At 37.5% G+C, this 17781-nt stretch overlaps 1 protein-coding gene across 1 annotated transcript in view; it reads right to left on the bottom strand.

The window, feature by feature from the left end:
* Positions 1-1295, bottom strand: part of LOC129258900 (leucine-rich repeat serine/threonine-protein kinase 1-like) — a 47540-nt gene extending 46245 nt beyond the window's left edge. The window contains exon 1 of the mRNA XM_064098545.1: positions 242-1295. Coding sequence (XP_063954615.1) covers positions 242-356 — 115 coding nt within the window. The 5' untranslated portion in view covers positions 357-1295. The remainder of the gene's footprint in view (positions 1-241) is intronic.
* Between the last annotated feature and the right edge of the window lie 16486 nt (positions 1296-17781).

Genomic DNA, 17781 nt, shown 5'->3' with positions numbered 1-17781 from the left:
AGTAGATAGTAGGTTCCATGACCTTTGCTCCTGTGACTAATGCGCCAACTGAAAATTAAGCAAATAAACCCGAGCTTGAAACTGTACCTTAACCCTAATCCTCACAGGTATGATTCTTAAACAAAATTCTTAACACAAATCTGACCTTCACCTAAATCTTCAGATTGATTCGCAGAGGAGCATTTGTTTGTGGTAAGAGCAAACCGATTTAACTAACCCACAAATGAAGTATAATACTCACTCTTCCTTCTTCTCCCACCTTCCCCTTCACCATAGTTCCATGACCTTGAGCTCCACTTTTTGCCAAACGACCTGAAATTCCTCTTACATCTCAGAGTCAACGATGACGACATCATGGACAGACAGGGCAACTTTCCTCTCTAAATGCCAATGCAGGAAAAGCTTATGGATTACTGAACAGTCAACCTGAACTCCGGCTCAGGTCAAAGAATATCCCTTAAGAAACCTCTCAGCCAATTCAGTTACAGTTTACCCAGTTTGCACAAATATGGCGGTGAGCCTGACAATACCTTGTAATAAGATAAAGTAGAGTCAACGATATTATTAAGCATCGGCCTTTCTTTCCTTTTGAAGTTTGAACATGATCACATCCTGAAAATCAACACTTGGACAAAGCACGTTGCAATCATTGCGAACAGGTTAATTTTCACAACATATGTTAATAGTGAGGACATCAGTGCAAAAAGGCATTCATTGACTATTCACCAACACATCACTGATCAGTGGATCACAAGATGTTCACTCTTGCACATGTTCAGGCCAAACTGCTTTCGTTCATCCCTGTATTTTGGTCCTGCACAGCAGGATAATTTGACCTCACCAGTAGTCTGTTCAGGAATTCCAAAAGAACAATTCCAAGACACCAGAATCAGAATCCGACTGAGATATCCCAGTGTATCCTATGCTCAGTAGATGGCAAACTGACATTAGCTTTAGAACTAGATCTGCAGATGGACATTTCTCTTCAGAGACATCAGAAAAATATTACGCACAATCACCATGATCTAGGAAGACAATTCTATAAATGACGACTGATTACGATGGCTAAGCCTCCAACATAGATTATTGAACACGCTTCCTTGTTATCAGGTGTCCAATGTTGCGATAAGAGACAAAAACAAGCAACAGGAAGATACCTGTGATATCCTTTCACTTCAGTGACAATGAATATAAAATGGCTTGCTATATCATAGTTTGGGAAGGCAACAAACACTTTCCTGATGCTTTGGGGGCATCCGTCGAACTAACCCTGATGCAACCATTGCATGGTGCTGGAGCGAATTGATTACGGAAACTAGAGAATAATTACACGGCTTTAATGTCAAACAGAAACAAACATTCAACATCAATACTTGGGTCCATAAACACCATCAAAACTAATGAATTCCTGGGAGTGGCTGTCTGGAAAATCATTAAGAGTTAAGTTTTGGAGAGAAACTCGAAGACATTACAGGTATCGACATTGCATGATTACATTTTGATCATGTGATATGGAAGTGCTTGTTGAGATGATATGAAGTCTAGGTAGCACATGGCATGGAGAAGAGCCACACAAATCAGACAGATTCTTATCCTCGGGTTTCGCGGGAAAAACTGTTGAATCCTGGTTCTGCCATATATAATATGGCCCAGTGACCCGCTCTTGTCATGTGGGTTCCAAAAATAAATGTGCAGCTCTAAAAAAATTAAGGTTTACTCTTCCAAACACAAAGTGTTACAAGTAGGTGAAAGTATTAGAAAAATATGAGTGATCAATATCATGCCCACGTTAGCATGTAGATGATGTAGCTGAAGAGTTCGTTAAAACAGGACTCCGTGGGAGAGAGAGAGAGAGAGCAGGCCAGGGCGATAATGCCTGGTGTGCGTGTGTGTTACCCAAAATATCTCAACTTCTAATTCAGACAGGCGACACGAGACAATTCATGATCATGAGAATTAAGTAGTCATTAGATTATTAACCAATGAGTGTTAATGTATGACTACAGGCTTCCTAATTTGGAGTGCGGGGTGGAGAGAGGGGGGGGGGGGGTGAGTGTTAGACCTGCCTGGGATGTACAGTATGTATGTCAAGGCAGGAAGACAGGGGGGGGCACACAGTGTTATGATTAAAGGAAGTGAAAGAGGGAAGGAGGGTCAATAAGAAATTATGACAACTTGTTAAAACTAGGGCATAGCATGGGTCTTGCTCCAAATTTCTGTATCTGGACAAAGCAATGCCTGTTGGGAAGGCTGAAGTACATTGTAATCTTGTAAGTAGCCAAGCAATGTTCATGACTTTTGTATACCACCTACATGGCAAAAATTACTATGACATCATATGGATTACTACGCTCTAAAAAAAACTCAAAGGGTAGAATAGGTGGAAAAAGGTGGAGAAGCGTGAAAAGGGGCCAAGGAGTGAGTGTCTACCATCCTTTTTAGAAATGCTGTCACTTCTCAGCTCTCATAAAGTTTGTTTCGATGAAGGCAGAAAAACAACAAAATAAACATGTAAGTGAAGGTTTAGCGAAGATCCGTAAACAAATAGAATTTAAAACTTTTGAGTGTGTGAGATCATATGCACGCATGTATATGTTAATTCTATAATATAATACTAATTCTCAAAAATTGAAAATTGATAACACACATGTATTATTTGCATGCAATATCATCAGACACACAAATCATTTCGTAGTCAGTTTTATACGAAAAACTATATTTACAATGATGATTAACATGTACCATAAAAAAAGTAAATTTATGGAATTCATATCACATGCCATATATTAGGCAGTTGCTCGCATATGACATCACAAACTCAATCAAACCTAAACAAATCATAACTCTCTAATTATTTGATGACATTTTTGCCGATCTGTCAGTTATATCTTTTTCTTTTTTTTCAGGGGTTTTTTTACAGGAAGACAATTTAAAAGCCCACAATTTTTTTTTTCAATCTATCCCACAACAGGGTATCCCTTTAACCATGGAGATACTTCCATATGCTTTAATTACCGTAATGATCATGTGATTTTAAAATCATGTGATCTGAAGTCAGACATCTACATCCCCCTGAGCACACAAAGAGCAGGACAACCGTCAATTTGGTGAAAATCACACAAGACCATTTCATCAGCTTAAAATCTGTAATTAAGCCAAAGATAATTTAAACAGCACCTGCTTGACCTAAAGCAACTCATATTAAAGAACCTGGATCCGGTTTATATGTGACCCCCCCCCCCCCTCAAAAAAGTCGCCAGGACAGATTCTCTGTAAATAGCCAAATAGCAGTATGATCTTAACATTAGAAATTGCTTTAGATGACAGAATAATTATCAAAACTTTAAGTTGTACACTGTACAGATAAATAAAGGACAAGATATAAGACTTTCTTTGATCCCACTTTTTTCAGGACTACTTGGAAGTTCCACTGAGATTATGAACATTTCGTGGAGCGAAAAAAACCACAAACTAAATGTGTCAAGATTTCTCTAACATGACAGGCTTTAACACAAAAATCAAAATAATAATAATGGAATAAAATGTTCCTAGATCCATCAAGAGTATGAGCTAATTTCCATTCTTTCGTGGCTGCATATTAAAGAGTAACACTATCTTGCAGCCAAGGGGAACGCCCATAATTACTCAAGCTTACAGAAGAAATGAATGCTCTAAAGACACTGGGATTAGCATTCACAGCTTCATGTTCAGCTGTCATGTGACTGCCAAAAGACAAGATAATTATAGCTTTTAACCTCGACCCGACGAGTCTTGAGCATTGTGTGATGCTGATATTCTGTACTGCTTGAATAGTGTGGTGGTGTCAGATAGCTTCCCTATTGGAAAGAACACAGTTCTACAGTGTGTCACACAGTGTTCACATTCATGTAGCAGTAGAAGTTTAGTGTGTGGGAAACAACGTGAATTCATCTTTAAACTCTTAAATTTGAGCTTTCTAACAGAGCTCTTGAATCCCATTTTCACATAGTCCACTATACCATTTGGGTGCTTTCCAGGGACAAGTGCTGATTGGTCTACAGCCGCTTTGTCAAGTTTACATATTGTCTCAAACCACGTGGTCTAATTAAACTCTTTCTAGTACCAGGGGGCCGTTTCATGAAGCTGTTCGTAAGTTAAGAGCGACTTTAAGAACGACTGGTGAACCTTTCTTACGCGCTTAACCATCGCCGATGAACATTTTGGTGCACACCATTTACCACATGAAAGGATCACCAGTCATTCTCAAAGTCGCTCTTAAAGGGGAATCCAGCCTTGGTCATAATATGTTGTGTTTGAAAGGAGAAAAATAAATAGAACAGAATGGTGAAAGTTTGAAAGAAATCGGACAAGCAATAAGAAAGTTATGGCTGTTTTAAAATTGAGATCTCTAAGACTATGTAGATTTCAAATTGGCAACTGGGTAAGTAATTTATGACAAGAGGCAAGGACAACTTTCCCATAGGCCATGTACTTTATTATCAGTGATTTGTGGTTTTCTCCTAAGTGAACACAGTTAGAGTTATCCACAGTGTGAAAATGTTGAATTTCAGGATTTCGACAGTGCAAATCACATCTTCACACAGTTCACTGAGTGAACACACTGCAACCTCTCACACTGAAGAGTTGCACACACTGATAAATCACCATTTTGACCATGTGAATAAATTTTCCACACAGTCCAATACTGTGCAAACCCACTGTGATCCCTCACACTGTGAGTTGCCCAGTGTAAAATAATCTTCAACAGCATAAATCACGTTTTCAAGTGAGTAGCCAATAATCTGAAACAGCATGGATCACATTTGCATATGTCCACTATATGAACACACTGTGAACATTCACACTTTTATTTTCCACAGTCTGATATTCCCATTACACTTTTGAATTTGAGCAGTTAAACAGTGTGAAATAGTTAACAGTGTGAACACACTGTGACCCTTCACACTGTTGAGTCGTCAAGTGTCAAATTCTCCTCTCATGGTTAAATTTGAGCATTTCAACAGTGTGAATCAAATCTTTCCATAGTCTACTATGTGCATCCGTGCACTGTGAAGTGTGGAAACACACACTGTACAGTTGTCCACAGTGTGAATAGCATCTTCACTGTGGCCCTAGCTAAACCTGTAGAGTAGTTTAGTCTAAAATTCTGTTCATAGTGCGAATCACATCTTTATGTTTAGTCCACTTTGTGAAAATACAGTGATCCCACACTGTTTAGGTGTCCACAGTCTGAAATTATCTATTCCACAATGTGAATCACAATTCACATCCATATACTCTACTGGGTGAATACACTATGAACACTCCAATTGTAGAATTGTCCACAGTGTTCTAACTGGTGTGAATCAAAGCCACATAATCCATACTGTTAGTTAACGCACTGAATTCTTACACTTTAGAGTTTTCCACAGTGTAAGTGTAAGTCACACTTCAGATATTCTACTATGTTAACATACTGTGAACACATCAGACTCAAGAAGGATTAGTTGACTATCAAACAAAGGTTTGGCTAAGATGAACAGGGATTTAGAGGGTTCCATGACATTTCCTCCTGAAACAATTGCTCAGACTCTAAATTCCATCATGGACCTACTAAAGATTCCACACACTATGTGTAATCGAATGACCAACTTCAACCCTGGCTTTTAATAATGCTACACCCTACCCTAAACCTAATCCTAAACCTAAACATACATGTAAAACCCTATTGCAACACTAACCCGGCCTAACCCTATATCTTAGACGAAATTAAGCCTGGATCAAATGTCACAGGAGCAAATGTTGTGTCACCATTTAGAGCAAATATTATCACCGTCGGTATTTGATGGCAAATTTTATACCATTTGGGTGCTTTCCAGGGACAAGTGCTGATTGGTCTACAGCCGCTTTGTCAAGTTTACATATTGTCTCAAACCACATGGTCTAATTAAACTCTTTCTAGTACCAGGGGGCTGTTTCATGAAGCTGTTCGTAAGTTAAGAGCGACTTTAAGAACGACTGGTGAACCTTTCTTACGCGCTTAACCATCGCCGATGAACATTTTGGTGCACACCATTTACCACATGAAAGGATCACCAGTCATTCTCAAAGTCGCTCTTAAAGGGGAATCCAGCCTTGGTCATAATATGTTGTGTTTGAAAGGAGAAAAATAAATAGAACAGAATGGTGAAAGTTTGAAAGAAATCGGACAAGCAATAAGAAAGTTATGGCTGTTTTAAAATTGAGATCTCTATGACTATGTAGATTTCAAATTGGCAACTGGGTAAGTAAATTATGACAAGAGGCAAGGACAACTTTCCCATAGGCCATGTACTTTATTATCAGTGATTTGTGGTTTCTCCTAAGTACCTATTCCCCTGGGGCTGTGATCTAAACATCGCCTAGGTAGTATATTGTTGTATGTCCTCATGAAAGAAAAATATAATTTGAAGTAAAACATTTGATAAAAATGTAATTTTAGTCATTTTATGTATTGGAGTACATGTAAGAGTAGTCCTAGCCTTACATCACTTTGACATCACATTTGTTGCCAATTTGAAATCTCCATAGGTATAGTGATTACCAATATTCACAACTTTTAAAAATTCATAACTTTCTTATTGTTTGTCCGATATTGTTCAAACTTTCACCTATCAACTTGTCTTATTTTCCTTTTTCCTCTAAAAGCAAGTTTTTATTTGGGTTGGATTCCCCTTTAACTTACGAACAGCTTTAAGAAACATCCACCAGTTTGTCTACTACCCATTGGTATAATTACATTACCATTTAGCCCATTTACCCTATTCAAGAACTTTTTATACACCAAAATTTCAACTTGTTTAGGGGACAAAATGTGTAAATAAAGCCCGCGAAAAACTTGTTTGGGGGATTATTTTGCACACAGAGAGAAACTCGCTAGAGGGTATTCATTTGTCTCGCAATCTACTATGGTCAACAAGGAAATTCGTGATCACTCTCGCAAAAAGTGTTCACTAGCTTACAAGTTCACGAGCTTTCGAGTGCCGCTGCAACTCTTTATCAAGTGACGAAAATTATCTGATACAGTAGTCTATTTATACCAAACCCCACGACCGTACGCACGAACAATAGTTGGGCACTGATCCGTTATGTGATTGGTCGGGCGTATATGCAAATAAGCTCGTGAACTTGTAAGCTAGTGAACACTTTTTGCGAGAGTGATCACGAATTTCCTAGAAAGCTAGTGAACACTTTTTGCGAGAGTGATCACAAATTTCCTTGTTGACCATAGTAGATTGCGAGACAAATGAATACCCTCTAGCGATTATTTCATTCCACAATAATGAACCTATTTAGTATTAGAGAGAAACTCGTTTAGGTGTTTGGAAATAATTTGGTCACGCATGTGTACTGCAATACATCTGACTGGCGCCCCCCCCCCCCCCGGCAATTTGAAAGTGGTCCAACTGCTTGTACACCAAGTGAATATAACCATGGCCTGTGCACTTATGGAGTCGCACCAGGGGCCCCGTAACACAAAGCTTAGCAACGATCGTAGATCATTTTTCCATGATCGATTAAATTGACTACAATGTACAATTAATCGTAAAAATCAAGCGTACGATCGATTGCTGACCTTTGTGTTACGGGACCCAGGTCCGGAGACTCCCTTGGGAAGAGATTTAATCCAAGGAGCAGGTCAATGATATCCAAAGCAATTCAGAGAGATTATTCCAATGCATTATCTGCTATATAGAAAAAAAGGAGAATAGCAATATTTACTCACCCGAGGAGGTATTATTCCCCCTCTTTGAAAAACCATCATCACATCCTGATTGGAAGGACTTCCCTTGGAAAACTTCTCCACTCATAACAAACATTGTTTAAACCGTTGAATACCGAAAGCTACAATTCACTTCGGTTTTGTACATGGTTCTGGTTAAAAACAAATGTACATGCATGTAACTATCATAAAAATCAGTGATAACATACAATGGCTCCTTTTTTAACGAGACGCACAATATCAAACTTTCACTTGCTGGAGAGATCACTACCTTCTACATTGTTGTAATCCTTCATGTGACTTCCATAAAGGTAATCCAATGTTTCATTTGCCGAACAAATCACTGTAACCGAGTGATTACCACGTGGTACCAAGCCCTAAGCTCACTAATGCATCACTGTCGTTTTTGTAAAGCGCTATCATCGTATCAATGAATCCTTCAACAACGATGTCCATGCTCTATCAAACCAAAGCAATTGTTGCACTTTCGATGATTAGTTAAATTAAACACTGTTTGAGTACAGGTAAAAATGTAGAATGGACATAGTACGTGATGATCCTAAAAGTATGATGAATGGCATAAATCTGTTTTTGAAGATACAACTGAAACAGTAACAGCAAATTACAATTAGCTTCTGTCTCAATAATCAATCTATCTGAAGATAATTCAGAACGCCAATTAATCCTTCAACCACAGCGTATCATGACAGTTCAATTTTGATCCTACTGCACTGACTGGAAAGATTGCAGCATAGCAAGCTATTCCTCTTTCGATTTGACAGTTCAGAATGAATTGTAACAGACTGCAGAATTCACACATATAGATTCCTATTTAGGCATGCAAGTCAACAAGTATATCTTAACAACAGGATGAGTAATAAAGATGGCTCCCATTGGCTTCTAACACAAGTTATTATAGAAAAAAGAGAACAATCAATGTTCATAGTCCAGTTTTATTTGAAAGATGTGCCAATATTCAGACGCTACTTTGTCATTCTGTAGGTCAACAAGTCAGAGCTGCCGGATTCTCCATTTGTGAAGAAACTTGGCAACAGGACACTCTGTGGATTTCCTCTCGCAATGACATTAAAAAGTAGAGTCTGCTTCCAATTCTAAACAATTGTGTTTGTTTCATCATCTTGAGGCAGCCAGAAGACAGTACAGTAGCCTTTTCTTAAATAAACAGATTCAGTACAACAACAGTTGAATATTTCTTCTCAAAGTAGCTTCCTCACAAGTCACTCCATGCAGACTGATGTATCGGTGCTAAAACTCAGCACTATTCGGTAAAATGTAATTTCTCAATGTAAAGAGCGCAGTCATACTAACTGCTGTATCCCTAAGATACACTGTCATAGTAACAAACCCCTCCATGAATGTCCATGTCTTATACAGGCAAATAATCCTTGATCCTGATCTGGAAGATGCTTTAAATTCAAAACAAGATCTGAGACTGAGATTCCAGGCATAAATTTTTTTTCTAATGTCCAGTGAACTTGTGCAAAGAAGTTGGTTCCCAGGATCTTGAGCAATTAAGTTTAGTGTACGTGACTAGCTCGGCCACAGCCCGAGAGCAGAGGGATGTTTTACTTGGATATGCCGTTGCTATGGCAGGATAAGGATGGTGGGCGAGGATTGGCGGAGCTCTGATCTTCAGATTCAGGAAAGAACGTCTTGATCGGTGCCCTAGGCTTGAAAATGTCAAGCAAGGCGACATGAATGACGCATCAAATGTACATGTAAAGTGGGCGTGCAATGTGTTTTTGGAGCAAATATACCGGCCCAATTTAACTCTCTCTCTCTCGCTTTGTATACTGTCTGATTTGTTGCTCTGTCTGTCCTTCTCTCACCCCTTCTTCCTTTTTCTGTCCCTTCATGAATGATGCACTTAAGACTTTTATTACAAATTGTTACTTTCTTGCTTTCTTCGTCTTTCATTTATTCTTATTTTTGACTTCTGTTTATTTTTTTATTTTTTTTCTAATTCACATCTCTCTTTATCTTTTCCTACTTTTCATTTCAAAGGCATACTCTCGGATGAGAATATTTGTATCTAATTAAATGGAGTAAAATAGACTGAGCAAAATGCTAAAAATTTCTTCAAAATCTGATAACAAATAACAAAGTTATTGAATTTAAAGTTAAGCAATATTTTGTGAAAACAGTTGTATGCATGTCGTTATAAATATTCATTAGGTTGGCTGATGATGTCACATCCCCACTTTACTTTTTCTTATGTTATTACATGAAATCATAATTGTTTCATTTTTTTCATACATGTGAGAATGATATGTCTCCTTATAATGCAGCAATAAATATTGAATGCACTAAATCAGTTGTCAATCCATTTTTTTTTCTTGGAGGAAAAAAAATAGAATAAACCTGATTTCATACAACGGTGGGGATATGACATTCATGAAAACATACCTAGAACTGTTTCACCAGAATAATGCAATCTTTGAAATGCCATAGCTTTGTTATTCCTTGTCCGATTTTTATCAATTCACTGTGTTTTGTTTATTTGATTTTTCTTAATTTGTTCAAATCATATTATTTTTAGCCTGGAGTACCCCTTTAATTCTCTCTATTGTCTCCCATCCTCTTATTCTCTTTTCGTTGTCTAAACATATACACTCTAAATTCCATGAATTATAAAAAAATCGAAATCTGCTGTGGATAGTGACCAGCTGAATGTTGGATTTATTTCAAATCTTTAGGATTTAACTTTCAAATCTCAAAAGATATAAATTCAAATCTTTTAGATTTATAACATTTAAATCTACAAGGTTTAAAACTAAATTAATATATGGCTGGTCACTATTCACAGCCGATCTGGATTCATTTTAAATCCTTGGAATTTAGAGTGCATGCATCACTTTCTCCTTCATTCAATTTCTGACCTTTTCTCTCTTTTTTTTGTTTCTCTCCATTTTTTCTTTATCTTGATGTTTCTTTCTTTTCCTTCTCTTTCTATTCTCTCTTCTCTCTCTCTCCCTTTCCCTTTCTTACTATCCCTCTTTTCCCCACTTTCACTCTCTCTCTTGAGGCAGAAGTGCCAAAGCAGGATGGATGTTTAGGATATCACAAATAGTGTTGTGATGAAAGAAGTGATTATCACTGAGAAATATTCATGTGCAGCACAAAATATGACAACCTCCTATTCAAACAAGACTCAATTCCTTGAACTTGAACACACTACCTACATGTACAAGGGGCATGAAACAGAAAAAAAAACTTTTTCTCACAGGACTAACTCTCAGATTCATATATCTTAGATTTCTGAGGTGGGTAAGCACTGATAGTTCAGAATATATCCTACACAAATTAAATCTTCTATACACTGTACTGACTGGTTATAGCATCACGTGACCAAACATAATTTCTAGCTATCCTGTGAAACAAAACACCCACTGAAGAAAATTTGCTATTCTGTGACGTCAATGATGGAATAATGCACCATCCCATCATGCAATCTCTCGGACGCACCGTTCAGCGAGGGGTCTCTACCGGGCAAGTCTCGTGAAGGGACGGAGCAGGCAATAATCCACGTTCCGCTGATCGATGCATGGCTTCAGGAAAAGTAGGTCAGTCACCGCAGCACGTTATCTATATTTTTGTTCAGATTAATAAAGGATGAACTACGAGTACCAGAACTAGATTATCAAGATCTATTGTTCGAACTTACTCAAAGCCTGGTACATTTATCTGACCCTGGTCAACAGCGGGTTTAGCTCACCAATTGATGGGCTAGCCCTGCAAATGGAGAGCTACATATAAGCTTGAGGGCCAAACACATAGTCTAGGGCTAAACTGAGTGTGTTTCGTGAACAGAGGCAACTTTTTTAGCAAATAATGTATTAATAATTGCCTGGCATGCGTTGGCTAACCGGTGCCAGATGAAAAGAACAAGAATTTATGAAAATGAAAATAATAATATAGGGTATATGTGTAGTGCACATATCGACCCTGTACTTCCACCCATATTCTACAAGTATTACCTTAGTTTGGGTTTTAAATTCTCGGCCAGGGCTAGGTGACTAGTAGGCCTACTGAACTTCAAAAAGAAGTGTGAAACGCAAAGAGAGCTGGTCTGGAGTTGAGCTTAGTCTAGTACTAAGCACAGTTTAGTCTAGGACTAAGCTTAGTATGAGCCTAAAATTCAAGGAGTCAAAGGGGTATACAGATCCGTTTTCTGTCCCTGGATATGATAAATAAAGAATTTATGAAAAAAGACACATTTTTGTGTACCAAAATCATCTTATTAACCAGAAAATTTTGTTGCAAAGAAATAATCAATGTTAGACCTCCTCCGTTCCATGCCAACTGCGTAGTACTGTGCAGTACAGTTCTTTTTAGCAAAAGCAAGGAGTACCACATGTACTTTACATAAGGGTACAGTGTATTTCATTTTGTATCAATTATCACATACATCAACTAAACTGAGCATAACTGGGGTATCAACATTGAATCATCAAATTAATGTCAAGCACAATAGCACATTATTCAAACGTTCATATTAACCATGACCATGCCCCTGAGCTTTTCTAAAGGGCAATGCTGGTCTTCAGTTCCCAGTGGGACGTGTTCACCGATTTCTTCGCAGTGGAAATGCATCAAACTCTTCAATAGCTCTTGAATTATTTTCTCTCTTTATTTTTTTCTAACCATTGAAAATCCACTTTAGAGGAAATAAATGGGCAGTTCTAACCTAGAAAATGATATCCTGTTGTATTTCTGGTTTTGACAAAAGATAATGAAAGCAAAACTCATCTCATTCACCCTCCAATGATATATCAAAAACCTCATACCAAAGAAAATTTGTTCCATCATAAAGGACTTTCCTTTTGATTAATCTGATGATTGGTATAACCTTTCAAAACTAAATTTCTGCTAATAAGATAACAATGAGATAACAAGGGTTCAATATGGTTGGCATGAAATTGCACTTGAAGAACATGCACTTTGCAGAACTTCTTTTCCAGAACAGACTGCCCCCCCCCCTCATCGCGCCTCCCTATGAAAATAGAATAGCATTAAAAAATGCAATAGCAAAGTGTGTAAATAATCAACCTCCCCCTGCCCCTGGCATCTGATGCCATTAGGATTTGTGCCTCTCAACCAGATCGAAGGTCGTGGGTTCAAACCTCAGCCATGGCATAAATTCCTGCATCAATAAATCATGCTGCACTCGACCCATGAGAGGTGAATGGGTACTCATCTGGGGGCCGTTTCATAAAGCTGTTCGTAAGTTAAGAGCGACTTTAAGAACGACTGGTTATCCTTTCTTACGCGCTAAACCGTCACCAATGAATATACCAATTACCACAAGAAATGATCACCAGTCGTTCTTAAAGTCGCTCTTAACTTACAAACAGCTTTATGAAACACCCACCAGGACTTATTCTTAAAAGCACCAAGCGCTGGATACATCATTTGGGGCTAAATCGGGGGAAATATTCAATAATTATCTCTTGAGGCCTTTACAGACAGAAATATAATTTGCCTATTCATTGGATTCTTGCTTATCCGCATACAATGTATGCATATTCTCCACTCTTTAGGAACTATTTCAGCAGTGCGCTATCAAGGTTATTTAGCCAACAACATCAATACATATAGAACACCTCTGAAAAGTCAACTAAAAAGATGGTGCTTATTGTACATTTATGAAAAGGGTTCAAGGATGTAGACAATAGTGAATGCATGAACTATGAAAGGCACAAGTTCATGCTTTAATTCTATGCAACCAACCTCTCTGCATTTTTTGTGCAGCACTGCGCATTTTTGGTGCATCCTTTTATTCATAACTCGACAAACCAACACTGCATCCTAATTGCGCATTCTTTCAAAGACAAGGTAGTGGCAAAGGATTTTGATGCTTAGGTGGGCACAGTATTAAATAGATAGATACACCTGTGATCTCATAATGGAAAGTAGGTGTACGGTATAATCTTTTCATCTATGCGATCCTCGAACAACCTATCCACTACAAATTTATGTTGTCAACCCGCTTCATAAAACAAATAATGCACATTTTTTAACTTGTGATGTAAGTGAGGAAGCAGGCATCTTGGGTATTCACATTAACCTTCACAAGCACTTGGTGTAAGTGCCTCTCGCTTGTTGCATATTGCAAATACCCTTGAATGAGCTGAATTATTACAACTCACTCACAAATATGCATTGTTTGTATAATATCACACTTCATATATTGAAAGAAGGAAAGTGCATGTAGACATAAATACTCACTTGCTGGTCATTAAAACCTCATAATTCTAACCCCCTCTCTATTCCTGATAAACAAAACATGCATAATTGCTTATCGTGGTTAAGATCTTATCTTTATGAGCTCAATCACTTATTAAATTGAAATTGAAAATGAGGTTGGTATTTACAGCTTGGATAGCACTTCATTGAAACAAGACCATGCTTAATTTCCTTGAATAGGTGAATAGACCACTAATGAAAAAAAAAAGATAACCCATATTTTATCTGTAATTAATCTGCAAAATTAGAATCTAAAAACAAAACCAATTAAATCAACTGAAACAAAAACCTCATTTTGAAAGTTTATGAACTTACTTGATTTCATTGCTTTTGTGGTAGATGAAAAAAAAGGGAAATTATTATTCTTTCTTGATGGCAAATGTTAGTATTACTACCTAAAGAGAAATATATTTATTTACTTACTTACATCCTTATTCATTTATTTATCATTTATTTACCTAGTTGTTTACTCACTCACTCACCCACCCACACATCCACTCACACACACATTTATCTATCACTTAATCTATTTGTTCATTTATTCATTTATTAATTTACTTATTCATTTGTTTGTGTACTTATCTATTCATTCATTTATTCACTCATTCCTTCTCTCACTCACTAACTCATTCACTCATCCATTAATTCATTCACCCACCCACCCATCTATCCACTCACTCACTCACTCACTCACTCACCCATTCATTCATTCATGTTTTCTGAATAGAAAAGTGTAGTTCCATTTGAGCCAAAGGCCTGCCTTCCAAGGGAAATAGTCGCTGTTCACCAGTGCCGTAATCTATCAATTCAATTCATTACTATAATTTATTCTCCATTTTCCCTCCGTTTTCCCTAAATATGGAGTGGATGATGAAATAAAAATGTTTGTTAGTAGATGTATTTTGTAATCCTTTGCAAAAATACAGATATCTGCATACACGGGATACGTTTTGTTATTCTAGATCATGGTAACAGATGGAAATGTCAGGATACATGTATATATGTTTGTGGCTTTCTGATGAGCACTCAATTAGCCCCGTAAAAAAAGATAATCAAGAGAGGACCATAAACATTCTCAAAGATAATTTTTTTTTTATTTAAACATTTTTTTTGTTTAAATAGAATAAACAGGTGAAAAATGGTGGTGGTCGAAACTGATGCCTCCAGTTTCTTAACCCTATCTAGGTCGGGGTATTTTGGGAGTTCATACATGTATGGCCGGGGGGGGGGGGGGGGCCTCCCAGGCCCCTCCTTGAGATCTCGGCCGTCGACCGCGCGATCGCGCTGAAAATTGGCACGCAGGTTGTCTGGGATATAATCTACAAAATTGTATAGTAATTTATTTCATGCGAATTGTTATTAAGTAATTATGCTAATTTATGTGTAATTAGTATGCGAAATCATACTTTTTCTCTAACTCCATAAATAAAGCTCCAAATGTTCTATTTTTTGGCATAGAAACTCTCTGTGATGTTCTTAGCAAGTGTACATGAACAAAATTGTGATATCAGATCAATTTCTTATGTACTATATTGTTTTTTACAATTTCTTATGTATTTCGTTGTTTTATGGATCCTTTGTTTTTCATTGTTTTTTCAATGAAATTCGTTGGGGACTCTTCTAAGATCATTAACAGCACAAAATACATACATTCAGACCAGCAAAACTAAAAATAATCATCTATTACATGAATACTCTAAGCCCGAAGGGGGGTGATCGGTTGAACCGTATCTCCTCACGGGATCCGCCACGCCCGGGCTCCAAAATCACACCGCGTGTCGGGCCTGCCACTCTTCACGGACTCGCAGCCCATCACGACCTCGCACGCCCAAGTCATCGTCCGATTCTTCCACCGAAAATCCCCGTAGACTTGCGTGTTGTAGCCCGACATTCGACCATGACAGACGACAGACGCGTCACGTGGGTCGTCTCGCTCCGAACACCGCGTTCTGATTGGTCAACAGCAACGCACAGACTAACAACAAACATTTGGACATATAATTAAAAACCCGCTGTTAGTACGACAGCGATCTGTGGCGACTTACGTAAGCACATTGTTTTTACGATTGCAGGGACCCTGGATCGAACCCGCCGAAACATGTTTTTTTTTTGGGGGGGGGGTGGTGTGGATATATTTTTGCTTTTTCTTTAATTCATATTCCTTCCCCGTTCCTACCCAGCTTTATTCTCTTTTTACTTTCATGTGAATTTCTATTTAGGCCTGTATTATTAAATCATGGAGCTATTAATAACTATGATTAAATCTTACTTCTTCTTATCACTTTTGATTTTCAAGTTCTTGATTATTCTCTTTTTACTTTCATGTGAATTTCTATTTAGGCCTGTATTATTAAATCATGGAGCTATTAATAACTATGATTAAATCTGATCTTCTTAATCACTTCTGATTTTCAAGTTCTTGGTTACACTTATTTGGGCAGGGGTGGGAAGGGAAGTGAGTTAAAGGTCAAGTGCACATCAACAAAAAATCTTTGAATTAATAGAGAAATTTCCCTTTTTTAACACAAAACAGTTATATACACAAAACAATGGTATGCAAATAGAGTTGATTATGTCACTCACATCACATTACTTTCTAAATTTTGGTTGCATATTATTATATCAATTTTAGCAAATTTGATATAAAAACTCTTCATCGAATCACAATATGTTACATTCACGGAAACTACGAATGTTAATAGAGGAATTAAAATCCCTCTCAAAATTAGAATATACATGTTATGTACATGTATCAAACAAAAAATATACACAAGAAATTAGAGTGTGTGTGTGACATAATCGGTTCTGTAATTTGCACATTGACCAAGATGAGCATATAATTGTTTTGTAAAATTAGGCAATTTTCTCAATGTCAAAATAGTAATTTTTAAAATTTTGAATCATAGTTTTTATGAAATTTTCTGCAATACTTTATTTTTCCTTAAATTCAAATTATTTTTTTTTGTGGGGTGGACTTCTCCTTTACTCTTTGCATGGAATGTAGGGAATGCACATATGCAAATCAGTAATTGGACACAATCATGTTCACTTTCCTTTCATCCAGGCCACTCCCTCACATCCACCAGGTTTACAGTCTTATAAAAAAATGATGAATTAATTAGAATACCATCACACCATAGCTCCATGATCACACAACATTCACACAGTGCTTCACAACAAATATTTCACTTCTGTTCATACATGCAATAATTACTGTGGAAAACAAAAACAAGGCGTAACCACATTCGAATACCGTTTAAAAGGACAAATATATAAAACATGGCGAGATCTTTGATTTGAATCATGTGTAGAATTTAAAGTGAACGTGAAATGAGATTTTGGCATTCTGTCACAACTGAAATGCACTTTCGCACCGGGCGATTTTCGCCAATTAATTTTGGCACAATATAATGATTTTATTCCCAAATGTCTAATCAATCCATAACCTGAATTTCAGCCGATCTCGACGCCTTCTTTTGAATTCTCAGTTGGACTTCGCCTTCGCTGTAGTTGCGATATGGACTGAAGTTAGCGATCATAATAATGTGAACCTGCTTCGTGAAGGATGGGGCAGTTTGCGCCGCCACGCCGCCTGTGTGTCCGCACGGCAGGTTCACATCATTATGATCGCTAACTTCAGTCCATATCGCAACTATGGCGAAGGCGAAGTCCGACTGAGAATTCAAACGGAGGCGTCGAGATCGAAGTTTAAAAAATACACCCGTTTTAGATGCTCAATTCTTTCTTTTTTCCCTTTTATTTATCCTTTCTTT

Source organism: Lytechinus pictus, chromosome 4 (assembly GCF_037042905.1).
Source record: "Lytechinus pictus isolate F3 Inbred chromosome 4, Lp3.0, whole genome shotgun sequence".
In the NCBI taxonomy this organism is placed as follows: domain Eukaryota; kingdom Metazoa; phylum Echinodermata; class Echinoidea; order Temnopleuroida; family Toxopneustidae; genus Lytechinus; species Lytechinus pictus.
This window is presented reverse-complemented; position numbering and strand designations above follow the sequence as displayed.